The sequence below is a fragment of the Haliotis cracherodii genome, unplaced genomic scaffold, assembly GCF_022045235.1.
Source record: "Haliotis cracherodii isolate W230 unplaced genomic scaffold, xgHalCrac1.p SCAF_13, whole genome shotgun sequence".
Taxonomy (NCBI): Eukaryota; Metazoa; Mollusca; class Gastropoda; order Lepetellida; family Haliotidae; genus Haliotis; species Haliotis cracherodii.
The window spans coordinates 6,347,176-6,367,417 of NW_027266268.1; the positions used below are offsets into that span (position 1 = coordinate 6,347,176).

Consider the following 20,242-nt stretch of genomic DNA (forward strand, 5'->3'; position numbering starts at 1 on the left):
GCACATTTATTATAAACATGAAAAGATTTGGAAAATATCTGTTGCCACCAAGTTGGCGGTAAACATGCTTTGCAAATCCTGCAATCAACTAAAACTGGATGTTGATTTTGTTATGCAATTTGATTTGACTATGCATACCGGTAGACCGGTCAGTCCAGCCAAAATGTAAATTCATTATTCCAGCCTACTTTTAACTCTCTTGCCTTGGGAAAATGTTTTTATGAATGAGATGTGGATTTAATTCACAGGTCATCATGAAGAGTTTACCTTCATATAAGGCAAAAATTTGATAACATGTTTCTGTTTGTTCATTTATTGTTGAACGCCGCACTCAGCACTATTCCAGAAAATCTGATCACCTGATCCCATTAGTCGCCTCTTACAACAAGCATGGAGGCCAGTTCTAGCCCGGATCTTTACAAGTGGTTTCATACCAAGAACATCTGAGAACCTTTGTACTTTGTAGCCCCATCACTGTGCAGTGACATACTTGTCAATAATGTCAGGATGTTTTGGGAAGCCTGTAGACACCGCCACTGTACAGTAATTTCTGTTCCTTGACCTTCCTGTCGAGGAAGACCTTGAGCTCCTGCACGTTACACTCTCCTGTGGTGGGACCTTGCATGGCGAACATCCTCAACATGCTGTGGATCCTCTCTAGCGGCAGACACTCCAAGTTCGTCAACATCCCCACAATATACGTCCAGAACACCTGCAGGTATGCAACATGCAAAATTAGAGTCCACAATATTAGCATGCTTTAATAGCTATTTACCAAGATCATTTAGCATGCATGAATCATAGGAGTGACAACCCATTTTAACAAAGGTATTTTTGGTGATGGTTCAAACATTGGTACTACTGCAATAGTATTGGGGCACCTCTTCAGAATGCAGATTTGCTTGGCTCTATTTGGCATGCCATCAAGTGATTGAAAGAGTTTGGTACAACAGGGCTTTGTCCAGTATTTAAGTCACATCACGGCAAAACATTGACACTATCTTAATAGTATTGCAAAACATTGACACTATTTTAATAGTATTGCAGCAAATCTTCAAAATACAGATTTCCTGGCTTTCATAAGAATAGCATTAGTGAGTGAGTGAGTATGATTTTATGCCGCTTTTAGCAATATTCCAGTAATATCACGGCAGGGAACACTAGAAATGGGCTTCACACATTGTACCCAGGTCTTCGGCATGACGAGCGAACGCTTTAACCACTAGGCTACCTGACTGCCTCAGAATAGCATTAAGAAAATGAGTGAAAGAGTGAATTTGGTATAACGCCACTTTGAACAGTATTTGCAGTCACATCATGGCGTGTCACAATCAATGCAAATCTTGGATTCTATCAAAGGATTCTGGAACACCTTAGATGCCAAGTATGCAGTCTATGAGTGAATGAGTGAGTTTGGCATAACGCCGCTTTTAACAGTATTCCAGTAATATCACGGCGTGTCAGCTTAATGTGAGAGGAAACCCGAACTGATGCAGATCTCAGATGTTTACTACCTCAGTGAAACCCACAAGCACACAGGTATGGTGCTGACAAACCTAGAAACATGATAGAGGCAAATTTGGAATTCGAACCCATAATCATAGGTTTCACTGCGCCTTAGATGACTGGGCCACCCGTGCCCCCATGCAGTCTATGAAACTGCATGGGAATCAAGTGGTTATCATGGTTAATATCATAGCCCTATGTTTTAGATTTAGGGTGTCCCTAGATTCACATACTAAAGCAGCTAACCACAGGACCCCTTTAAACACTGAGAATGAGCTAAGCAAGTATTCCAGTAATATCATGGCGTGTCAGCTTAATGTAAGAGGAAAGCCCGAAGTGTTGCAGATCTCAGATGTTTACCACCTCAGTAAAACCCACAAGCACAGGTATGGTGCTGACAAACCTAGAAACATGATTGAGGCGAATTTGGAATTCGAACCCATAATCATAGGTTTCGCGGCGCCTTAGACGACCGGGCCACCCGTGCCCCCATGCAGTCTATGTAGTTATCATGGTTAATATCACAGGCCTATGTTATAGATTTAGGGAGTCCCCAGATTCACAAACTAAAGCAGCTAACCACAGGACCCCTTTAAACACTGAGTATGAGCCAAGCACCTGTAGTTCCTCCTCCCGCTGCTCCTGGGCCGACGCCATGGCTGACTCCGCCTCGTCATCATCCGCCCCCATCATGTCGTGTGTGCCAACCTTGTGCTCCTCCACCAGGACGAAGGTGTCCGGCACCTCCTCCTTCAGCAGCCCCTGACTCTGCCAGTACGTGATCTTCCGGCGCAGTGCCGACGCAGGCATCTGGAGCACGCTGCTCAACTCATCCACCGTCCATTTACCTGTAATCACCACAACAGTCCATACCAGACCTACTAGCCCAAACATGACTCTCAGCATCATTTTCAGTAGAATTTAGTATTATTATATAGACTATTATTAGCTGAGCTTACAAGACCAAACAATGTTACTAGTCTCAGGGACTAGGGGCCAAAGCGCTGACTGTCAAAACATGTCATAATAAGACTGGGAAACAAACAAAGCTCCATCTGAGCCCATTGCTAGTGAGTGAGTGAGTGAGTGAGTTGGGTTTAATGCCGCTTTTTACAGTATTCCAGTTATATCCGACGTGTCTGCTTAATGTGGGAGGAAAGCCCGAAGTGAGCAGGTCTCAGACGTTTACCACTTTGGTGAAACCCACGAGCACGGGTATGGTGCTGACAAACCCAGAAACATAATCAGGGCGAACCAGGATTCGAACCCACAATCTGGCTTGCCCAAGGGACGCAACTCTGCACAGCATCGCAGCACCTTAGATGACTGGGCCAACCGTGCCCCCTCACTGCTAGTGAATGCATCATGGGAACAAGTGTTATGCTGAATATGACTTATGTTTCCCATATCCCATTTCTTATACTAGAAGCCATGTCCGTCAACTCTCATCAACTGTACCAGTGTATGCATCATAACTAAGGTTAAAACCATCACTAACGCACTGTGCATGACAATAATAACCCAACTATAGTAGGAATAACGGTACGCTGTATTCTGTAGTGATCTGTACTACTTCATGAGTAGATTTGATTATGTAAATACTGGCATGAGTTACCAACCTTGGCTCTGCTGCTATATCATGATGGAAGCATGTACAGGGGAGATCACTGTGTGGAACATGAGTTATCTCCCTTGATTCTAGAACTATAGCTGGCATCAAGTACAGGGGAGATCACTGTGTGAGGTGGGGGTGGGACATGAGTTATCTCCCTTGATTCCAAATTACATGCTGGCAGGAAGTAAAGGGAAGATCATGGTGCAAGAAGGGGTGGAACATGAGTTATCTACCTTGACTCTGGAACTGCATGATGATGGCAGCATGTACCGGGGAGACGGAGAATGGCAGCACCTGTTCCTTCAGCTCAATCTCAATGTTCACCAGACCTGTCAGAGATAGAGAGAGTGATTGTTGGCTATCACGGCTGGCAATTAGACTATGACGAAGTTTACTAACTATCACTTTCAGGAGATTGCCTCTGAACATATGAACTATTATCAGCTAAGATATTTATGCTGAAATCATTTTACTAGACTAACTAGGTCACGAACTGCACATCAATTTATACCATCAGTAGGGGTAGCTACAATAAGTTCCTTCTGTCCACGACTCCTCTTGGACAAGTGGTTTATTTAATATAACAAAAGAGAGTCGACTAGCAGACTAACGAACGTATCATGATGCGGGTCCCAGATGACAGCTAATCTGCACAAAGGATTGAATTATCTTTGTAAGACTTCAAGAATTTGCTGTCACTGTAGAGAGTCTGACAACTTGATCAATGTAGTCTCCTCTCCCGACCATAATGCAACTGCATTTCAAAATATTCGTTTTTCAGGCCGAGCGAATAGATGAAACACAGCATAGTGAGCAAGCAGATGGTCCCATCAAACGCTGACATATGCTCTAAATATTATGACTCCTTTACATCAATTTCTGCAAATCCCTAAAATAAACTACATCAAGTCCTGAAGACCCTCTGATGCGAACACTGGATATCTTTGTAAAGAATGGCAGTAACACCTAAGTGGGCTTTATAGCTGAGAGTTATGGCAGTAACATACCTAAGTGGACTTTATAGCTGAGAGTTATGGTAGTAACATACCTAAGTGGACTTTATAGCTGAGAGTTATGGCAGTAACATACCTAAGTGGGGCTTATAGCTGAGAGTTATGGTAGTAACATACCTAAGTGGACTTTATAGCTGAGAGTTATGGCAGTAACATACCTAAGTGGGGCTTATAGCTGAGAGTTATGGTAGTAACATACCTAAGTGGGCTTTATAGCTGAGAGTTATGGTAGTAACATACCTAAGTGGGCTTTATAGCTGAGAGTTATGGTAGTAACATACCTAAGTGGACTTTATAGCTGAGAGTTATGGCAGTAACATACCTAAGTGGACTTTATAGCTGAGAGTTATGGTAGTAACATACCTAAGTGGGGCTTATAGCTGAGAGTTATGGTAGTAACATACCTAAGTGGACTTTATAGCTGAGAGTTGTGGTAGTAACATACCTAAGTGGGCTTTATAGCTGAGAGTTATGGTAGTAACATACCTAAGTGGACTTTATAGCTGAGAGTTATGGTAGTAACATACCTAAGTGGACTTTATAGCTGAGAGTTATGGTAGTAACATACCTAAGTGGGCTTTATAGCTGAGAGTTATGGTAGTAACATACCTAAGTGGTGCTTATAGATGATTGTTATGGCAGTAGCATATATAAATGGGGCTTATAGCTGAGCATTATGGCAGTAACATACCTAAGTGGGGCTTATAGCTGAGTGTTCTGTTTCCTTTCAGTGCTTCAAAACGTTTGGTGTAATTTTCCAGAGCTTTCTGCATTTCTTCTGGCAGAGTTATCTTCTCTTCTCTGAAGGCCGGCCAAAATTGGGCCGACAAGATCATGGCATTCATCTCAATATCCTGGAAAATGATAAATACAGCATTTCATCAACTAAAACAAAGTTCAACAGGTCAAGTTCATAATACAATGAATACAATATTTACAGTATTACAGTTTGTGTGTTCAGACCCTTTTACAGGCCACAGTTTACATGCCATTTTCTATACCCCCGTCTATGCTGTGTGAAGTGCCAAGTTGTCAATCAGCATCTCCGCCACCATCAATATCCCCTTTGTTGTTGCAGCACCCACCTCCTTGACGCCCATCTGGGCCTTCTCCTCAGTAATCCTGGTGTTGATCCTCTTGGAGTCAGCCACATCCTTCAGCATCACCTCGCAGTAGTGCAGCTGCGACTCCCCGAACCGCAGTTTCAGCAGCTCCAGGTAGCGCAGCTCACGCTCGATGTCGTACGTGAACTGGGTGAGGATGCGGTCAGCCAGCAGGGTGCGGTACTCGTTCACGAACAGCTCCTTGCTGCCATAGATGTTCACCAACATACTGATAATGTCCGACGCTCTCCGGCTCTTAGATGTTGTAGCTGGAAACATGAACATTTTAATGTCTGAGTGAGTGCGTGAGTGAGTGAGTGAGTGAGTGAGTAAATGAGCGAGCGAGCTGGGCTCTTAGACGTAGCTGGAAATATGAACAGTTAGATGTCACATTAAATGAGTCAGTCAGTCAGTCAGTGAGTCTGTCAGTCAGTCAGTTGGGTTTAACGCCTCTTTGAACAGTATTTCAGTTATATCATGGCAGGTCAGAGGAAAGCCTCAAGTAATGCTGTTATTAGAAATGTACCACATACTGACAAACCTAGAAACATAATCAGGGCAAACCCAGAAGATAACGAAGACTTAAGTTGGCATGTAATGTTATTTCAGAAATAGGTCTTCTTTTTCCAATAGACCTGGTGTGGTTTTGTGCCACAGTCAACAGTATTCCAGCAACAGCACATCAGCCTGCATATAACGTGGCCCAGGAAAACCAGTGGTTGACAGCATGAGCAATGATCCACGCTATTAGGGAATGATGGCATATAATCATCTTCATCAGCCACGTGAGCACCGCAACAATCTAGCTCTCATCAGTCAACTCTTACAACAAGCATATACTGATTTCCCTGGCATATTTGCATCATGGGGAGTATGTTGGATTCAAACTCCATCTTCAAACATTCCAACAATATCATTGTTCCCATGTGGGAAATCAAACTGGAGTCTTCAACATGATTAGAGAACACATTAACCACTTGGCTACCCCACGCCCCTTATCTTACATGGATCAGCATCCACCGGGTCAGGCATCCAGTTCTGCCAGTCGTCACTCTCGTCGTCACTCTGCACTCCCTCATCCAGCAGCAGAGGCTGCGACTTGACCAGCTCATCCAGCAGCTCGTTGCTCCCCTCGTCAGTCAAGCTGCTCACAATACATCGCACCGTGTCATCCCGAGATCTGGAGTCAGGAACATAAAACTAATATTCTCCACAATAGTCAGAAGTATGGGTTTAGAAAATATTTTTATGAGTCATGGGTCCAAATATCACATTGGCAACGTTTGCCACATCTGAATGTAGAGCATTTGGATACTTGATATGAGAGGTAAAGAGATTTGCATGCTTGGGAACATTCCTGTTCAAATTGTTGGTATTAAGAACTAACCGTGAATTTATTATACATATATGTCTGTTTTATTTCAAAGTTGAGAAATGATAGAATTCTGTCAAAAACAGGACAGCCAATGCCAACCAGTATCAGATCATATCACTCAGTAAGAGCTGATATCAGAGAAGCACCTTCGACTTACATCGGGGCTGTTTCAAAATATGAGTGAGTGTGAGTTGGGTTTCACGCCCCTTTGAACAGTACTACAGTTATATCACAGTGTGTAAGCTTAATGTGGGAAAAAAGCAAAAAGTGATGTCAACACTCAAGTCCCTGATTACTTGGTCTACAGAGTCAAAACCAGATTATTATGAATCTAGCTGACTGCTACCTTCAGCCACAGTAGGGTGGTGTTCCTATCAGAAGATCACTGGGAGCAGTTGTTATCATATTAAAGATACACTGCATGAGTGAGAAAGTGAGTAAGATCTTATGCCAGTTTTAGCAATGTTCCAGCAGTATTACAACAGGTGATGCCAGAAATGAACTTCTCACACTGTACTCATCTAAGACTCAGACTTCCAACATGAACAAATGCCTAAACCACTAGGCCACTCCACTTGCCCCATAGTGTCCTGGAGCTTTGCAGCTATGGTATTTGAATCTGGGACTCCATACATTCTTTACTTTAACCCTTGGGTCATCTCAAGAACCTACTGACTTTCATGTTTATTTTAAAGCATGTCCATGGTAGAAGAAGCAATACCTAAGATACTTGCGTACAGGTTCACACACCAGTTCCAGGATGACCCCTGCAGGGTCAAGGACTCTCAGAGATCTAATAGCAGCGATGTATGCAGTCAGAATATCAGCTGTGTTCACTCCTAAAAACAGAATTAACAATGACAAGTTGCTCCATCACATACTGCCATTAAAGATATACTTTTCATATCAACGCACATAAGAGAGGGTCCTGATGGGTTTTAATGCTTAACGTAAAACACCCTTCAAACACTATCGTAAACGTAAAATTACTCTTTTTTTATTATAAATGCTTAACGTAAAATATCAAAAAATAACTGCTTAACATAAATAAATAATTTACTGCTTATCGTAAAATGATCAAAATGGTCAAAAACAGTCTGTCATCAAGACCCAAATGCTTCGGCACAGAAAGCAGGCTGCGCAACTGACGCAGGGGACCAGTCTAGAATGTTTAGCGATTTGAGATTTTACCAGGTTTTAAAAATATGAATTGTCAGGATGAAACGAAAGCAGAATTAAAAGTCCCATGTCCCGCCATGGACAATTTAGGAATTTTCACGACGATTTTACGGAAAAAGAAGAAAAATTAGTGCTTAATGAAAAAGTACCCTAAATTTTACTGCTTACTGTTTATGGGACCCCCCCCCCCCCCCCCCCCTCAGGACCTTCATAAAAGGATGTGTGCTTTGATGGGTGGGTAAGTGTGCTCCTTTGAACTCCAAGCATGTTAGCTGCTGACCAATGAAACAATCAGGACAACTCTGGGAGTGGCACACCTAAGGTAAGCAGCTCACAGCCAATGGCACAGTCTCCTTAAAATTAGATCTAGTCATTCTGACATGACCTGTGGTGTGATGTCCTCAGATTATTGTTTAGCGGTAGCGAGAACTAAGATCTGATTTTAATAAGATTGCGTATTGCAGTGCCTGTGCTGACCTGGCTCCCTGTGCCTCACATTACAGTAAGAGGCAAATAGTCTACATCATGGGAAAACTGAGTTAAGTGGAGCGAGTGAGTGAATGTCATTGCTTGTGGCAGTTAGATATTCAAGCTCAAGCACAACCCTCCATTGTGTCCTTCCTCAGGAGCTGTGCCCCATGGCTGAATATTTTTAGCAGCCATTTTCTATGTTCACTAAATAGTATAATTTCAATTATTGTCTAGTAACATCCACAAGTACTTTCCACTCACTCTTAATTAGGTATGGACTTACTAATAGTCTACGAGACTACATAAAAATGGATGACAGCAATACACATATAGAAGTATGACATCGAAGGCTGTAACAATAACACCAGTGGCTGGTGTTTGTTTGTTTGTTTTTTGTTTGTTTGTATATTTAAAGCCACACTCAGCAATATTCCAGCCATATGACGGTGGTCAGTAAATAATAAGACCAGACAATCCAGTGATTGACGTCATGAGCATCGATATGATGACATGCATCAACCAAGACAGGGAGCCTTACCACCCGATCCCATTAATCGCCCGACGGCAAGCATTGTCGCCTTTTACAGTAGGCATTGTCGCATCTTACTGCAATCATTGTCGCCTCTTACTACAATCATTATTGCCTCTTACGGCAAGCATGGGTTGCTGAAGACCCATTCTAAACAGGATCTTCATGTGTCGACAGCACATCCATCTACATCACTGGGGTACAGTGACACACAATCAGCAACGTCACACCTTATAACCACCCATTATCATCTAGTCTGTCCTGGCAAGCACATGGTAATGGGGATGCTGTGACGTGTGTCCTCCTCACCTGGATGTAGCAGCCTGTTCTCCAGTGCCCCTCTCAAGGAAGACACCAGGTGGGAGCGGAAGTCTGTCTTGTCCAGACACACTTTCAGGTCCATGATTGCTGGCTCGGACTCGGGAAACTCAATGATGATATTAAACAGTTGGTCTATCAATGCCTTGGCATATGTCTCGTACAGGAAGTGAAGTAGTCTCCCCTTGAATGCTGATATACATTCTGGTCCGGAGCTTGTCCGATTGCCTGCGTAGATGATGTTGAGCCATCCAAGCACCTTACTGTCAAGCCACTGGGACAAAACAGTTTACACTGAATAAACAATCTTTTATATTTGGCTTCCAGTTAAATACAGTATTCGATGTAATAAGCACCCAGGGCGCTCTTAAAATTAGAAATTGAGGGCTCTTATTTGAATATTATTTTGGTGGAAAAAACTGTTTATATGCGACAGATATATTTTTCCAGAATTTAAATGCCCATAATTAAGAGTGCATATAACACATGAGGGCGTATTATACACGAATAAATAGGTCTTGTGTATATTGATCAATCGGAAGGAGTGCTAATTGGGATTGTTCACTTGTCAATATATTAGCAAATTTTGCCATGGGCACTTATTAGAGCGGGGCGCTTATTACGTTGAATACGGTACTGCTAATCATGGTCAAAAGATTCAAATAACGAGAGTGTTGAGTTTATTAAGGCATCTCTCAACATTGTAAGTCAAATTAACAAACAGAACTTGTTTTAAAGTCTTTGACAGGCAAGTTGGAAGAACATGAATCTCACCCAAGCAATGTCTCCTGGGAAGCCAGTTTGGATGATAAACAACAAACACACACTCTCAACATGTCTTCATCCCATCTCACCTTCTGCAGCGTGTCCAAGTACGATGTTTCGTAGTTGCCCTTACACGTGTCCTCAATGTGGTGCTTGATCTGTTCATGCACAGTGGTGGTCACAGCTGCCCCAGATATCCGCTCCAGGATACCCATGTCGTCACTGCAAATACCCATCTCATTAAGGATGTCCCCATTTAATGCCTGTTTTAAACTGCTAGCCCACTGAGATACCAGTTTACAATGGATACCCCACAAGTCCTTGTCTTATGCCCTTAATGCAGAGTGCCAAGCAGATGAACAAGAAGTACCATCTTCTTTTTTATTGGCATGACATTTTAGCGGATCAAACCACCGGCCTTCCACTCTCATAAAACACAGGTATGACATATGCATAACCGTAACACTAACAGTGAGTTGGGTTTAAAGTCGCTTTTAACAATATTCCAATTACATCAAGGCGTGTCAGCTTAATGTGGGAAGAAAGCCCGAAGTGATGCAGGTCTCAGACGTTTATCACTTCAGTGAGACCCACGAGCACAGGTATAGTGCTGACAAACCTAGAAACATGCGAACCGGGATTCGAACCCACAATCATAGGTTTCGTGCCCAAGGGATGCAACTCTGCATAGCAAAATGCGGCGCCTTAGACGACTGGGCCAACCTTGCCCCCATAACAATACCATGTCTAACAGTAAGCTCACAACATTCTAACACCAATAGGCCACACATTTTATATCTTTCGTTTAACGAACCTGTGGCCCAGCACAAATAAAACAAAAAAATATTTATTTTCAACATGTGTCACACTAGTAATATAGACCCTCTTATACCATGCATACACTACAAAATGTTATATATAAATTCCATGTCTACATCACTATCAGTGATTCAAGAGGCCACCTGCAGTTTTAACTCCATGGCGGATGACTTTCATCATATAAACTTATAAATGATTGACATATATTTCTATTTCGACCGACCTTGTGAAGAAAAGATGGAATAAATCTGTGAAACATGAAATAAAAAAAGTGTGGCTGTACAATCTAGAAGCCTCAATAACACAATCTTGTTGACCAACAATGCATCATTTATTGCCCTTGTTATGAGGTGATTTCCAATTTGAAAAGCAAAGGTAACATGGTTAACATTGAAATCAGTTTTCATGGAATTAAATCATGAAATCAGTAAATAAACTCACAAGATCCATCAATAATCAATAATTTATATTGAAACACACAAGATTAGGTCAACAATAATAAAAGGCAATAGATTGGCCTGAATGGATCAAATAGGTGGTGGCAGCAATATTTAACAGGCCCTATAATATTTATCTGTGCACTCTTAAATGCTACATTTAAGTAATGCAGAATGTTTTGAAAGCAGTACATGCTGTTCTTGGATCGGGAGTAGTGATGGAAGCTGGCATGAATCTAGGGGTTTTTCGACAGGTATCCTATCCCAGCTTTGGAGAGTAGATCATGTAGATAACAAGCAAGTGAGGTCATAAAAGCCTCGAATCTCCCTCGTCTCAGAATTACATCGGTAACATCAGCCTTCTAGAAACTGTCACATAAGGAAACTTCTCAAAAAATGAAGCTTGCTATGGATGTTTACAACAAAGGGTGGTAACTCTAAATCACACTTTGGGTGCTGATTGGCCACTACAGCACTCAATATTTTACGAGTGCCTCAGTCATTTGCTGCCAATGACTATCACTAGAAATAAACCCTACAACTATCTCAATGCCACATAACACTGTCACATAACACTGTCAATCACATAATACTCTGTTTATCACATAACACTGTATATCACCATGATTCACTTACAGTTTACTGTTAACTGCATGAAATTTCTCCATGATGTCCTGACACCGACAGCTGTCCGACTCTTCAGCACATCCATTACATGAGCCAAGATCTTCATCTTCCCCTTCTGCCAACAGAGCATGTCAAATCAGCAACCTAAAACCTTTATCCGAAAGATGGAAGAAGTAAAACCTACTGCCTTACCTTACAACTACCCTTGGCTTTACCCTGATAAATAACTTCAATAAGCACAATCAAGTGTACAGTATTCAACAACTTTTTAACATGTTTAACTCAAACAAATTCTAACTCTGATGCTGTTGCAAATATCTTGCCAACCCAAAATATATACTGGGATTACATATGGTAAATCAGGGGAGATCGAAAAATCATAAGCAAGTTTTTTCAGGAACAACAGAAGTTGTAGCATAGAAGTAATTTTCATTTGGAAATAACACAATGCCCACATACTCTCCCTGTATGTGCATCAAGTCTATACGTCATTAACATCTGCACCATCATTGCATTTTTACAACTAAAACAAAATCTTTCTGTGAGAGCTACAGGGGCTAACCAGCTTTATACATTGAAAAGCTTCATGGAGAAATTCTAAAAGGTTTGGCCCTGGAAATAACATCATTTGAACTTGTTGCCTTGGAAAAGCAAAATATAAAAGTTAAAAAAATTCAAAGGCATCAGTTCAACACTTGTCTGATGTGTTTATACAAAGTTTTTAAAAAATATAAGGAAAGGTTTATAACTTACGCTCTTAAAATGAATGCCATCTTCATTTGAACAAATGCAAAATAATTCTAAACAAGGCCCATAACTCTGTCATATTTTAATTGTCATTGGTTTTAAAACCTGACAACATATTCATCACTAATTTGAGATCTTCTAAATGTCATCCATATTGGTTTCCGAGAACTGGCAGTACTGTGCAACAACTATGTAAAATATGAATTATTGATGACAGTTTAACATATATATATCCCTTAATCATGATGATGTATGTAAAATGTCATCCTTCTCTGCATAGCAGTCGCAGAGAAATTCTGTCACATTTTGGGGTACACCATGTCCACAAACACAAGGCAAGGGACATAACTCTGTAAAATATTATTTTCCAATGCTAGGTTTCAAACTTGATCTATATATGTATCTGTTAATGATGTATGCAAAATGTCACCCTTGCACAAGTTGCATCCATTTGTCCCCATTGTGTATGTCATGCACCATGCCCAAGAGATTAACAATTGTTAACCAAGAACCATGACGAAATCTTTTATGATAGTGTTTTAACTCGATCATATTTATCCTTTAAAGGAAACAACACTCAAAATTTGAAAGTATTGAAATATTGATCAGATTATTCTTTGCGCATTCAAAATTTTGCTAATTATGGACTATAATCTCGATTGGTTTAACTTGTGTTCAGCGCAAGGCGACATCTATTGGACATGTCGAATAATTGAAGAATGAGAAGCTGTGTATCATAACAAAGGATATACAATAAAGAGCTGCAGCCAAAGGTAATTCAGGTTAACGAACAGGTCAATAAAAATGTGAAATTTGAGATAAATTATCACTAGATGATGATTTACCATTTAAGGTTTCCCAAAAGACTTGGCTCCAGTGACAATGGACGGACGGAGCCCAAAGAATAATACTGTGGTCCTAGTCATGAATACATTTGACCTTAGTGACTGACACAACAAACTCTGTACCATCTGATCATTGTTTGGTGTTTTACTGACAATGTGACTCGCGCAACATGACAAACATCACACGTTATACATGCCAAAGGAAAAATGTATGCAACATGACAAACTTCATACAGCTGTGGGAAAAACATAACTTTAAATCATAAAACAACAAACAAACCGCAGGAGTTACCTTCATCATCTGCACTTGTGTGATGAAAAACTTTAAATGCCTCAGAATAAAACTTCTCTACAACTGTCAAAAACGTTTTGGGAACAGTAAAGAAGATGACAGCTTTGTAGAAGGTGACCACTAGGGCTGATATTCCCTGTGTAGATTGTCCATCAGCCTCCATCTTGTCCTTCCGCATCACCTCCAGCCTTTGAAGGCTTGCCGAGTATGAGGATGTGATGCCATGGAGATATGTCACAGCTTTGTACAGCTGGCCACATGGCTTGCAGCCATCTGTTTCTGCAGGTATAAAGTGTCTCCAGAACTCTGGCCCCACTCTGTGTCGGAGGTCCTGCTGTAATGTTTCCAGGAACCATTCTTCTATGATGTGGTCCACACCCTCTTGCTTCATCACTTCAAGGGCATTCTGGAAGTCTGACTCAGGACTGGGGCGAGGGGATTCTACAAGTGCCTAAAGAACACAATCTGCAATTATTGTTGTTATACATAATTATTCCTCAGTGACTTCATCTGCACTAAAGGCATCATTTATATCATCGGCAACAATGCAGTTTACCGGGCACAGCCCAAGCTCTTCCATCCGCTCAATTACCATGCTATATAGTGCCACCACTGTCTCGCTATACCGTGCCTCTGGTGACTCTCGCTTCACGATCCAACGATCGGTCTCAGGGAAACTTAAACATCTTTACGATCCAACACCTGTTTCGTCTTAGGGAAACTTACATGTCTTTACGATCCAACACCCGTTTTCGGTCTTAAGGAAACTTAGACGTGTCTACGATCCAAAACCCCTTTTCGGTCCTTAGGGTAAGCTTGCTTTGGGGCAAGGATAAGCCAATAATTCTCACTTTTTCAAGCGTTAATCCGATTGGTCGGTCATGTTGACATAAACAATGGCGGGTGTTGTTTCAAGAAAAGGTAAATGGGAGAGCGGACCATGACGTCATACGCGTGCGCAATTCATTGTTTACTGAATTACGCATGCATGTTAATGGGGTGCTAATGACCCGTTAAACGAGCACTGACAACATGTGATAGCGCTCGTGGTCCAGTGGTAGAGCGTCGGCTAAATAACGCATTAAGTAACAAAGCCAGTGAGCCGGATCTGAAATAGTGCGCTCAGTAGAGTGCACCACTCCCATGTTATCTGCTATTAGTATCTGATGTTTTACTAAGGTGATTTTAGCCTGTACACACTGACAGACAGAAACAGAGCATCATCTGTATATCTAGTCAAAGTAATTGTTATTTACAGCGAATAAGTCTTTCGTGGTGTAGAATGTAAAGGTTATTAAAACTAGAAAATCGTATAATTACATCCGACATATTGTTACCATACATTTTCGTTTGTTGGCGTCAGGACTGCAGATATAACACCCCATGCCTTGTTCAAAACGTCTACATTTGCCGCCATGTTGAATACTCTTCCGCGGTAAGATTAAAAGTTAACTTTCAATGGGATTCGCGTAGCTGGAAATTAATAGAATACCTCTGATCGTAAACACGCTAAAACAGGGCCGCCCATAGTACAATCCATATTCATCAAATCAGTGGATAGGAAATTAATCATACAAATAAAACTTGGTCTGATATTTGACATAGATTAAGAAAAATCGTATTTCGGAGACAAATATGCTTTTTATATTTCCCAGTGTCATTTCCACTTCCGGACTTCAGCGTGGGAGGTACGAATTGCAGATGATCACAGGATTGATCAGACAGTAAATGGAAGATGGTAGCGACAGTATACATTTCTACCATAGTTTTTTGTTCTGATTTAATATATTGATCCATCAATGCACACGGTGATGCATTTAACACAATAAGCAACTCGACCAGCTGGTGATAACTGGTTCTCTGCCCTCAGCCTCAAAAACTTACACCACCCAGCCACCCGTTAAAGCATTTTTCCTGGTTCTAGGTGCTTAAATTATTAGTGAAATGTCAGGTGCGAATATGTGTTGTCATAAACAATGAACAGTTTAAATAACTACATTTTTATGTACACTATCCAATTGTTTGTCGAACATCGATAAAATGTAAATTCCTTCACAATTTCAGTCAGTCACTCTACACACAGACCTGGGAGACATGAAGCTCGAGCTGTTCATTGAGCAGTGCCCAAAGACTTGTGAAGTAGGTACAGTTATATGATTGTATTATCAGAACTGTTTTTCGAGGGTTCTAATGTCACACATTTATACTAATAGGCAGATGTAGTATGTGAATGTACCTCATAGGTTTCACAGACACAGAAAGGTCACTCCTAATTGTATAAAGAGGTTGTTTATGCATTTATTTTATCCTTACTTATCATCTGCTTATTCAGTTTCACGGAAATGCACTTTCCTGCATCTATCATGAACTAATTCAACTTAGAAATCTTATTTATTTTATTATTTACAGCTTTATTGTTCTTGTCTGTACTTAACATGACTTAACTAATAACTGATATAGAACCATGCTTTTGATTTGACTGTTTAACTTCTAGAACTTCCTCGCCCTCTGTGCCAGCAGCTATTATGATGGATGTATATTTCACAGAAACATCAAGGGTTTTATGTTGCAGACTGGCGATCCCACAGGTAATGAATGACCTCTGAGTAATAATTAATTCAGATCAAATATTTTGTAAATGTAATGATTCAATGTTCTGTGCATCACAGTATTGTGTCCTATGAACATGATGAAATTAGTGTTGTATTGGTTGGTCATGTATCAGTACATGAATACATGGTGTAGTGACCTCTATTACTTGATCTGATAGACCTACAATCAGTGAAAGTCCTCTCATCCATTCATTAACCTTCCTGCTTGGTTTAGAAACACAATACTACAATGTGCTACACTTTTTCCTCCACTATGATCAGGTACTGGAAAGGGAGGCACCAGCATTTGGGGGCAACACTATGAAGATGAACTCAGAGATGCATTGAAAGTGAGAACTCTTGTCTGTCTAAATTTGGTTTGAACCAAACATATTAGCACAAGGTTTCAAGTGTATGATCATGATGATTTCAACATGCAAAAACATGATAAATCCATAAAATCAAATTTGTCCATGTTTATTTTTAAGAAAACTCGCATCCCCTGTACAGCTGTTGTACATGTTATTGTGCTTGTAAATGTACCCACTGAGGCCCTGTTAAGGTGATATAAATATATGACCACACAATGCCATTTAGAAATGTGCATTTTTGTATTTTCATTTTACAGCATAACACAAGAGGCATTTTGTCATCAGCGAACAATGGTCCTGATACAAATGGATCACAGTTTTTCCTAACATACTCAAAACAACCTCATCTGGATATGAAATACACAGTCTTTGGAAGGTGAGGAAACTACCCAAGTGTTGCAGTTCCTTCACAACAGAGCAGAAAAGATCCCAAGCCCCACACTGCTTGTCTCCTTGAACTTGTGATTCCAGAACTAGATCATGTAGATAGGTCCCCAGCACTGCATGCTTGTCTCCTTGAACTTGTGATTCCAGAACTAGATAAGTCTCCAGCACTGCATGCTTGTCTCCTTGAACTTGTGATTCCAGAACTAAATAGGTCCCCAGCACTGCATGCTTGTCTCCTTGAACTTGTGATTCCAGAACTAGATAGGTCCCCAGCACTGCATGCTTGTCTCCTTGAACTTGTGATTCCAGAACTAGATAGGTCCCCAGCATGGCATGCTTGTCGCCTTGAACATGTGATTCCAGAACTAGATAGGTCTCCAGCACTGCATTCTTGTCGCCTTGAACTTGTGATTCCAGAACAAGATAGGTCCCCAGCACCGCATGCTTGTCGCCTTGAACATGTGATTCCAGAACTAGATAGGTCTCCAGCACTGCATGCTTGACTCCTTGAACTTGTGATTCCAGAACTAGATAGGTCCCCAGCACGGCATGCTTGTCGCCTTGAACATGTGATTCCAGAACTAGATAGGTCTCCAGCACTGCATTCTTGTCGCCTTGAACTTGTGATTCCAGAACAAGATAGGTCCCCAGCACCGCATGCTTGTCGCCTTGAACATGTGATTCCAGAACTAGATAGGTTTCCAGCACTGCATGCTTGTCGCCTTGAACATGTGATTCCAGAACTAGATAGGTCTCCAGCACTGCATGCTTGTCGCCTTGAACTTGTGATTCCAGAACTAGATAGGTCTCCAGCACTGCATGCTTGTCGCCTTGAACATGTGATTCCAGAACTAGATAGGTCTCCAGCACTGCATGCTTGTCGCCTTGAACATGTTATTCCAGAACTAGATAGGTCTCCAGCACTGCATGCTTGTCGCCTTGAACTTGTGATTCCAGAACTAGTTAGTTGTTACGAGTTACAAAAAGTAATGATTTGGATGCTTCTCCTCTTGTACGTCTAATGCAAAATACTTTCCTGTTTGAAAATGTTTTCTTTGCAATAGTGTTTAAATGAAGTGTTGTGTTTCAGAGTGATCGATGGCTTTGATACACTGGACGCCCTGGAGAAACTTCCGGTAAACGAGAAGACATTCAGGCCAACAAGTGACATCAAGATCCGAGATATCACTATTCACGCTAACCCTATGGCTGGATGACAACAAACAGTTGTGTCATTGGGATCAGTATCATGTCAGGGGGGTCTTGCTTCACAGCTGTTTTACGTTCAAGATTATGGCACTGATATAGCACTAGCTATCTGTGGCTGCTTGTACTATTTTAGACAAATGTCGCCTTTACAGTGCTAGCCTCTGAAATACCATGACCGTTTAACATAGATACCCCGCTCAGTACACAGTATTCTGACTATGACCCAATTAGTCCATGTTCTTTTTAAAGAGGGGCGGTCGGGTAGCCTAGGTGTTAAAGCGCTCACTTGTCACGCCCAGGTTCGATTCCCGATAAAGAAGAAAATAAAATATAATAAATATTGTTTTTTTTCACCTACTAATGAGGAATGTTTAACAAAAACAAGAAACCAAACATTCTGTCAAATCCCATGTTTGCAGAAATTCTTATACATTATGTAACTTCTATTTGAAAAACTAAACAATGCAGTATTAGTGGGTTTGCTTTTGATTTCCCTTTCCTATTTCAATGGAGTAGTTCATCTACAAAATGTTTTCTACATTCGATCATTGTTTCACTGATATGGACCACAAGTCATAGTAGGAGACATGTTTATGTGAAAGCCATAGCTCTTTCCCAGCTGAGAGTGTTATGGAGCAATGGAGCTTTTCTTACTCATGAGGGGGCACAGTTGTCTAAGGCGCCGAGATTCGCTGTGCAGAGTTGCATCCCTTGGGCACGCCAGAAACCTATGATTGTGGGTTCGAATCCCGGTTCGCCCTTATTATGTTTCCAGGTTTGTCAGCACTATACTTGTGCCCTTGGATTTTACCGAAGTGGTAAACGTCCAAGACCTGCATCACTCCGGGCTTTCCTCCCACATTAAGCTGACACGCCGCGATATAATTGGAATACTGTTAAAAGCGGCGTTAAACCCAACTGTCTCACTCACTCACTCTTACTCGTGATGTAGTGATCGGTCATAATCAGTGATTGGTTGGTTGCTCTGTCCATGTGCAGTGATTGGTTGTTAGTGAAGGCAGCATGTGGGAAGCTGGATTCATGGGGGTTAGATATCATGGGAACACTGTACATCATGTCATTGTATCAGTAACATGTAAATATATGTACATATATATGTGTGTGTACAAAATTGAAAATAAATCTTTAAACATCTCTAGAGTCGTTTTGTCTAGTCATTAGTATGGGTGTTTACCTTCCAGGATTTACCTGGGGCAGACTTGTGTTTGAAGCGTTCACTCATCATGCAAAAGACCCAAGTTTGATTCCCCACATAAGTATGATGTGTGAAGACTATTTGTGGTGTGCCCCACCATGATATTGCTGAAATATTGCTAAAAGTGGCGTAAAACCAAACTCACTCACTCACTCACTCACTCACTCACTCACTCACTCACTCACTCACTCACTCACTCACTCACTCACTCACTCACTCACTCACTCACTCACTCACTCACTCACTCACTCACTCCAGGATTTACCCACAGGAATGTAACGTAATATTTACTGAAAAATACATACCAATTTACAGTTGAGTTTTTCAATGAAGGCTATAAGATATAGATGTAATTTTACTGTAATTGTCACACCATAAAATGTCCACCTAGTCTAGTAATTAGGTTGGAAGGTTTTACAGGAAAGGTTACATTTTTTTCAGGGCAATATTTTTTATCCATGGTTTCATTATGAGTCTTGGTCTATCAGCTGCCGACTCCTGGTCCATGGTTTGAATTTATGAGTCTTGGTCTATCAGCTGCAGACCCCTGGTCCATTGTTTGAATTTATGAGTCTTGGTCTATCAGCTGCAGACCCCTGGTCCATGGTTTGAATTTATGAGTCTTGGTCTATCAGCTGCAGACCCCGGGTCCATTGTTTGAATTTGATGTCTTCATTGATGTTAAAACATGTCATTGATAGTCATTGAAAGTGTGTTTCTGGATTTCTTTGCTTGATGACTAAATAGTTCGGAGCAATTGTATGTCATCGAATACCAATTGCAAGGATCGATACTCATGATGTCAAGCACAGGATTGTCTGGTTCAT

General features: G+C 41.1%; 2 protein-coding genes across 2 annotated transcripts; one reads left to right on the plus strand and one right to left on the minus strand.

Moving 5' to 3' along the window:
- Positions 1–315: 315 nt before the first annotated feature.
- LOC139458812 (anaphase-promoting complex subunit 2-like) lies at positions 316–15,058 on the minus strand. Its single transcript, XM_071240238.1, has 12 exons — positions 14,984–15,058; positions 13,642–14,092; positions 11,767–11,872; positions 9,964–10,096; positions 9,101–9,383; positions 7,334–7,451; positions 6,242–6,417; positions 5,220–5,506; positions 4,826–4,988; positions 3,355–3,450; positions 2,125–2,354; positions 316–712 (listed from the first exon to the last, which is right to left on the minus strand). Exons 1-12 carry the CDS (start codon positions 15,056–15,058, stop codon positions 503–505), a joined length of 2,328 nt encoding a protein of 775 aa, XP_071096339.1. The 3' UTR covers positions 316–502.
- A 260-nt stretch (positions 15,059–15,318) lies between these two features.
- LOC139458813 (peptidyl-prolyl cis-trans isomerase-like 3) lies at positions 15,319–19,276 on the plus strand. Its single transcript, XM_071240239.1, has 6 exons — positions 15,319–15,379; positions 15,706–15,780; positions 16,136–16,229; positions 16,515–16,582; positions 16,861–16,979; positions 18,081–19,276. The coding sequence occupies exons 1-6, from the start codon at positions 15,377–15,379 to the stop codon at positions 18,205–18,207; spliced, it is 486 nt and encodes a 161-aa protein (XP_071096340.1). The 5' UTR covers positions 15,319–15,376; the 3' UTR covers positions 18,208–19,276.
- Positions 19,277–20,242: the final 966 nt, after the last annotated feature.